Source organism: Panthera uncia (genome assembly GCF_023721935.1).
Source record: "Panthera uncia isolate 11264 chromosome A1 unlocalized genomic scaffold, Puncia_PCG_1.0 HiC_scaffold_16, whole genome shotgun sequence".
Classification (NCBI taxonomy): Eukaryota; Metazoa; Chordata; class Mammalia; order Carnivora; family Felidae; genus Panthera; species Panthera uncia.
The window spans coordinates 67,389,519-67,396,786 of record NW_026057576.1 but is presented as its reverse complement, the minus strand read 5'-3'; the positions used below and the strand labels follow the sequence as shown (position 1 = coordinate 67,396,786).

The following is a 7,268-nucleotide window of genomic DNA, read 5'->3' as shown; positions in this document are numbered from 1 at the left end:
TATATATATATATATATATATATATATATATATATATATATATATATCTCCCATGGCTTCCCCTGCCTGTCACCATTCTAGACAAGTGTGGAGTAAAAAGTCTGCGGCCATGCACCTTCAGGAGCCATCAGCATCTCTGCAGACATGCTCTCGCTCACCTCAGGACCCAAGACTCACTGGCTTTTTTCCTGAGAGAAATCTCTTCACCAATTTCCCAACCGAGACAAAATATAAGAAGCAAAAGTATTTGGGGCTCCTGGGTGGCTTAGTCGGTTAAGTTTCTGACTTTGACTCAGATCTTGATCTCACAGTTTGTGAGTTCAGGTGCCATGTCAGGCTCTCTGCTGTCCACACAGAGCCTGCTCCAGATCCTTTCATCCCCTCCTCTTTCTCTCCCCTTCCCCCACTCATGTTCTTGCACTCTCACTCTCAAAAATAAACAGTAAAAAAAAGAATGCAAACGTGTTTATCCAATGATAACACTCTTTGTGCAATGCTAAACAGCTAAGGGTCATACACAGAGAATGCTTCCTATAAATATATTTATAGGATTTGCCTTCACTAAAAATATGCCAGGTCATCTTGATGCAGAGCAGGTATGAGTGTGACTTCTTAATTGAGAGGATACTGAATCATCATGCTGAGAAACAGGAAATTGCATACATTGCATGTTTGGAAAACTATTTGGCAATATCTGTCAAAATTTTAAATGCACATAACATTTGACATGGCTGTTTCACTTCTAGAATATTTGTCCTATGGATGTAGTTGGACAAGTATGCAAACATCCATGTAAAAGGATGTTCTTCAAACCATAATATAAGGTGGCAAAAGATTAGGGAGAAAAAAACAAGTAAATATCTATCAGTAAGGGACTGGCTAACTCAATCACAGTGCTTTCATGGAGAGGAATATGATGCAACTTGGAAAAGATTGGAATTGATCTAGACTATGTTGTTGAATTAAAACCCAAAGGAGAAACAGTGTGTGCAGCATGTATGCCTCCATTTCTGCATGTATGTGCTAGGAAGAGGGTACTGAAGTACATACAAGAATTTTCAACAGATTCCTTACTAGAGAGAGATTGTGTAGTAAGCAAAGAGAGAGCCTAACTTGAGATTATATGCCTACTTGTATTCTTTGAAATTTCTGGTCCATTTAAGAGCACATTATATATAACTTAAATGTGTACTATAGAGGAAACTGGGTGGCTGAGTCGTTTGAACATCCAACTCTTGATTTTAGCTCAGGTCGTGATCCCAGCGTTGTGGGATCAAGCCCTGTGTCAGGCTCAGTGTGGAGCCTGGTTAAAACTTTCTCTCTCTCTCTGCCCCTCTCCTTCACTCGTGCTCTCTCTCTCAAATGAAAAAAAAAGGGATGTGAGGGTTATCTGGCTGTGACATCTGTCACCCCATTGATCGCCAGGATTGATTTGGCCAATCTGGCTGGCTAGGTGGGTGTCCCCTTCCTCCCTCCCTGCTCCATGTGTGTCCCTCCCAAAGCTGTGCGCTTGGTCAAAGAGGATGACCCTCCCTGACAGAGGAGGACCATTCTTGGGTCAAAGGTATATGATAGCTGTGCTTCCCTGCTGGAACCTCCAGACAAGCTCTCAAGGTCTATTTGTGGGAGAATGTAGGACAGTCCAGCTTCCAAGACTCCAGACACATCCAAATGAGGTGCTGCACATGGCAGTCAACCTTTGGGGAAAAAAAATAAATAATAAAAAAAAATATACACACACACACACACACACACACACACACGCGTGTGTGTGTGTGTGTGTGTGTGTGTGTGTGTGTGTGTACTATATGGTGCTGAGTGATGCAGGATGAGGTTAAAGTTCAGTTATTTTTTTTAAGTTTTTATTTATTTATTTTGAGAGAGACTGATAGCACAAGTGGGGGCAGGGCAGAGAGAGAGGGTGAGAAAGAATCCCAAGCAGGTTCCACACTGTCAGCACAGAGCCCAGTGCGGGAATCAAACTCAGGAAACCGTGAGATCATGACCTGAGCTGAAACCAAGAGTCAGACACTTAACCGACTGAGGCACCCAGGTGCTCCCACATGTAGCTTCTTTAAATTGAATGTGCATGTTGTATATGTTACCGGTATAGATGGGTCACTGTGGTTTGTTCTTTGATTAGCTGTAAAAGCAGGAGGGTTTGGGGGTTTATGCTCCAAAATCTTTTCACCGTCCCCTAATGCATGTAATACACATCGTGATTCTGACCAAATTAATGTTTATCTTCTAGATGCTTTGTTTACGTATTGGAACAAGGCTTCAACATCTGAACTTATGGATTTTTTTACAATATCTGAGTGAGTAGTTTTGTTTTGCTCATTGATTTTTTTTTTAATCTTTATTTTTCCTGGCTGATTAAGAGGTTGTGAGCAATACGATGTAGTTGAACCTGGAATGCTGTATACTCACACTTAGTTTTGAGCTCTTTCTCCTGGACCCGACCCCAGCACTTGCTCTCAGGAGCACATGACTCAGTGGGCAGTGACCAAACCTGAATTATTAGAGATATTGTTGTTACAGATGAGAGCTAACTGTGTGTATAAGCCATTTTAATAAGATAGCACAATTTATTAGCCGAATTGGGTGGATGCTACATTTCTAAATTGAATCTAATTTAGCTCAAGCAGTTGTGAAAATTGAGACAGAAAAATAACTATGATTTTGAAATATAAGTGAAATCTCACATTTTATCTATATTATCTCATTTTATCTCTTTAATTTACATTTCTGATTTCCTTTAAACTCTACTTTAAAAAACACAGATTCACAGTCCCTTGTCCAAATGATTTTCCAAATCCAGAATTTATTAGATTTTTAGAAAATGTACATATACAGCATAACACCCCAGCGGGGTCTCAGACAGCACCCCACAATTAAACACATTATTGCTTCTGCAGTAAAAAAACTGTTTCTGCAGTACAATGATTGTTCACAATAATGGGGTAAGTTATAACTATAAGTAGCTTTAAATCTTTTTAGCTGGGGTCATGATTTTGCTGCAAATGTATTTGCATAAACTCAGGTGGAAACCTATGGTGTTCAGAACTTTGTGCCTTTTGGATTGTGGCCTTGGTTCATAGTCTCGTGATTGTTCTCTCTGCTGAGTTAAAGGTGGGAGAGACAGATGGGATTCAGCACCAGAAGAACTTACTGGACATTATTGTGGCTGCTTGTTATTAAATACATGATTTTTAAAACTATCAGTGTTGTGGATATACTACAACAAACCAAAAAACTGGATACTGGGTGTCTGTAAGGGACTAGTCCATTTACAAAAGCCAAAAGAGGGAGCTCCTTACTCAGGGGACAAATACGCAGTTTAGAAGAGTGCACCAGTGTCTAGGTTTTCCATCCTGATTTCTTTTTTTTTTTTTTTTTAATTTTTTTCAATGTTTATTTATTTTTGAGAGAGACAGATACAGAGACAGAGCATGAGAACGGGGGAGGGGCAGAGAGAGAGGGAGACACAGAATCCGAAGCAGGCTCCAGGCTCCAAGCTGTCAGCACAGAGCCTGATGTAGGGCGTGAACCCATGAAGTGAGAGATCATGACCTGAGCCGAAGTCAGACGCTTAAGTGACTGAGCCCCCCCAGGCGCCCCTCCGTTGTGATTTCTATGGCAAACTGCCTGAGTCAGCGTCCAGACCCTGAGTCTGTGGACAGCCCTGTTGGTCCCAGACTCTCTGTGGCTCTGACCATGCAGCACAGTACTGACAGCAGCACAACAAGGGTAGGTTAGTAACCGTCTCTGGGCGAGAGGGACCTTCCTGAGAATTTCTGAGCCCCAGAAGCAAGAGGCTAGTGGTAGGTGTAAGAGTTTAGTAAATGTTCTTGTTGATGGTTTTTTTTTTAAATTCTTTTTTAGATGTTTTTATTTATTTTTGAAGGAGAGACAGAGCATGAGCTGGGGAGGAACAGAGAGAGAGGGAGACATAGAATTTGAAGCAGGCTCCAGGCTCTAAGCTGTCAGCACAAAGCCCGATGCGGGGCTCGAACTCACGAGCTGTGAGATCATGACCTGAGCTGAAGTCAGATGCTTAACTGACTGAGCCACCCAGGCGCCCCTGATGGGTTTAACTAAAACAACATATTGACGACAGTTATTTTCCCGTTTTCCTAATAATCTTTCATCCCATCTGCAGAGTCTGCTTGCACCAGTTCCAGTACATGGGGAAGCGATACATAGCCAGGTACTGTGGGGGTTTGGTCTGAACTGTGTATCATTCTCCGTGTCACTTGGATCTGAATGTGTGGGAATCGTCATCTGTGATGATTGGCAGTTGGAATTCTCATAAACAGCCGTGATGTCTTTGGATTGCTGCCATCAAATCTGGTAGCATCTTCCGCCTACATTCCCACACTCCTTCTGTCTCATTTTGCCTCATGCACATCTCTTGGAAGGATTTCCCTTCATGGCCTGCTGCTGCTCTCGTACACTTCCTTCCAAGTTGTACCCCCCACCCCCGCCATGTTCTCTTCCTTCTATGTCCCCTTTCTCTTCTCCCAGCCCCTCCTGGTGTGTCTCCTTGCTCTTTTCTTCTTCTTCAGTGGTTTCCCTTTCCCTGTTTGACTTTCAAAGGTCATTTTTTACCATTCCTTCTCCCGACTACAAAGATGTTAATTTCTCATATAACCACTCCCTTTTTTAAAAATTTTATTAAATGCTTATTCTTTTATTTTGAGAGAGAGAGACAGACAGAGTGCAAGCAGGGGAGGGGCAGAGAGAGAGGGAGACACAGAGTCGGAAGCAGGCTCCAGGCTCCGAGCTGTCAGCACAGAGCCCGACGCGGGGCTCGAACTCACGGACCGCGAGATCGTGACCTGGCTGAAGTCGGACGCTTAACCGACTGCGCCACCCAGGCGCCCCCCACCTTTTTTTCTTAATGAAAGAGTGTTTTCAGTCCATCTCAGATTTGTTTAGACTTCCACAAAAACCATCTCTAAAATTTTTTTCTCCAACTAAGCTGACCATGCTCTACTGTTGTCCGGCCGGGGCTTTTTGCTGAGTATCATACATCCTCATTGCCCTGCCCCACACCATACTCTCAGATCCATCCTGAACTCGAGGAGAGCTGGAAACTCTGCTCAGGGACAGCCACACAGGTCCTTCTTGGAAGCATTTCCTCAGAGCACATCTTGTCATTACCAAGTTCTTACTCCCGCCCTATACCCACTCTCAGTGTGTCTGTGTTTGTTTTTGTCTGTGTTGCGTATTCCGTGATAAAAGTATCCTATTTTTCTATTGTTACTGTTTTTAGCAGCTTATTTAAAGTAAACATATTTACATTGTAAGAAAAACTTTAAAATTTAGTAGTAATTGCGGGTTTTTTCTCTTATCTATGATTCTGTTTTACAGCAATGAAATGGGAAAGAGATTTTTAAGAACTGTTTGAATGTGAAGATTTTACTTTTTATGTTAACATTGTTCTTTTCTTGGGATATTTTAGAAATTTCCAGAATTATGTTTTATGTTCATTGAAAGGTTGTGGTTTTTTTTTAAAGAAAAGTTAGCATATTTTATTCTTTTATCCTATTAATATTTTTTATTTTTAACTGAAATGCAGCGGCACTTACAAGTTCTCTAATTTTAGCTGTTATTTTTTATCGTAACAGTAATTTTTACATTTGCACTTTTGAGTACCAAAAGCAAGTATATACAAGGTGACCTTATACAGTAATGCCTCCCACCTTGATTTTATTCGCTTTGACTTTGTCCCGTGAAAATGGGCAGACACATATATTGCTGGCACTGTGCCCAGCAAGCTTCACAGCCTCCTTGAAGTAACTGTCACCTACATCACAAGATGGCATTTGGAGAGTGTTGTGCAAAATAGGATGAAATGCCACAGAACTGAACATGGTGAATGTGGGAAGCTGAAGATTTCTGTCCCAACAAAATATTTTAGAATTGGGTTTTGTGTAACTGTTAACTTGTAATGGCTGTAAATTTAATTAAGGAAAAAAAAAAAAAAAAGGTCTTCTGACTTCATAAGCACCCTGTATATATTTGCATATAGAAGTATGCTTCCTCGGACTATCCTAAAACCAGATGGGCATAGGAAGGCAGGAGTGGAAGGTAGTGTTACTTGTTACGTGCCCTGTGGCGAGCTGTGTGCCCTGCCGTATGGAAAATTTTGCCGTGGTCTCTGCTACACGTGAAAAAGGTCCTGAGCAGTAGTGTAAACGCTCTCGGTGTCTGCTCTCCATGGCAGTCCGGTCTGATGACTACTGTGCCTTCTCATCACGTCAGTCTGAAGTCACCCAGCAGCATGTTGCCCGATGACGCTCCATGCATGCCCTGTCCTACTCCACACAATAACACAGGGAGGGAGACCGTTGGCTACGGGATGGGCGACAGGTGTCATTCCAGCACGGGTCTCATTTTTCATCTGCTCTGGTGATGGTACACAGTAGGAAGTTTAGCTGTTTGATTGCTAACCCAGATCACTTTTCTATTTTCTTTACTTGACTGCTGACAAGTTTAACAAAGTGTGTGGCTCTTCTCCTTCCTGCCTGGGTAAGAATAAAGGTGTTAAAACCGCCTCATATAATCCTTCTCATTGCATGTTTGTTCTCTGCTTCTTCCAATGCATTATTTTTATTAAAGATTTTTTTTTTATTTTTTTTTTTTGCTCTTTAATAACCTATTTAACCCGAAAAGGTTCGTGGTGTTTGGCAGTTGTCAGAACGCTAATCTTTAGCACCACCTCAGACAGATGCTCAAATTTTTTAAAAGCAGCATCTCTAAAGTACTTTCTAGAACTGGAAATTTCCTTGCTTCAGCTTGGTTTTTGCTTCTTTGTCGTCAGGTGCTTTGCTGTGAACCCTTTTAGAGCTGAGGCCTGTGTGTGCGTCTCTGGCTCCTCTGGCCCCAGAAGGCTGCGCTACACGTGGCTGGCGTGTGGCCGTCCCTTGTGCTGTGTCCTGGCCTCACTAACCCTCCTCGTCCTGCTGCAGTGTAACAAGTCTAACTTTTGCTTCTATCCCATTTCACTCATGTTGCAGGAACCAGGAGGGGTTGGGACCCATAGTTCATGATCGAAAGTCTCAGACATTGCCTGTTTCCCGTAACAGAACAGGAATGATGCATGCCAGATTGCAGCAGCTGGGCAGCCTGGATAACTCTCTCACTTTTAACCACAGTAAGTCCCATGACATGCCATCGTAACAGCCAGCCATCTCATGTGACACCTCAGAGGGGAGAGCCCCAGGCCGCACTGCGCCACATCACCAACCTGACTTTTCTTC

The 7,268-nt window shown here is 42.5% G+C and overlaps 1 protein-coding gene across 10 annotated transcripts in view; it reads left to right on the top strand.

The window, feature by feature from the left end:
* DOCK9 (dedicator of cytokinesis 9) overlaps nt 1-7,268 on the top strand; it is a 290,594-nt gene that overhangs the window by 232,674 nt on the left and 50,652 nt on the right. For 4 of the 10 annotated variants that reach the window (XM_049647477.1, XM_049647481.1, XM_049647478.1 and 1 more), the window contains exons 36-38: nt 2,252-2,318; nt 4,163-4,210; nt 7,026-7,162. In XM_049647477.1, coding sequence (XP_049503434.1) covers nt 2,252-2,318; nt 4,163-4,210; nt 7,026-7,162 — 252 coding nt within the window. The remainder of the gene's footprint in view (nt 1-2,251; nt 2,319-4,162; nt 4,211-7,025; nt 7,163-7,268) is intronic. The other 6 variants (XM_049647479.1, XM_049647484.1, XM_049647480.1 and 3 more) reach the window with 2 other exon arrangements.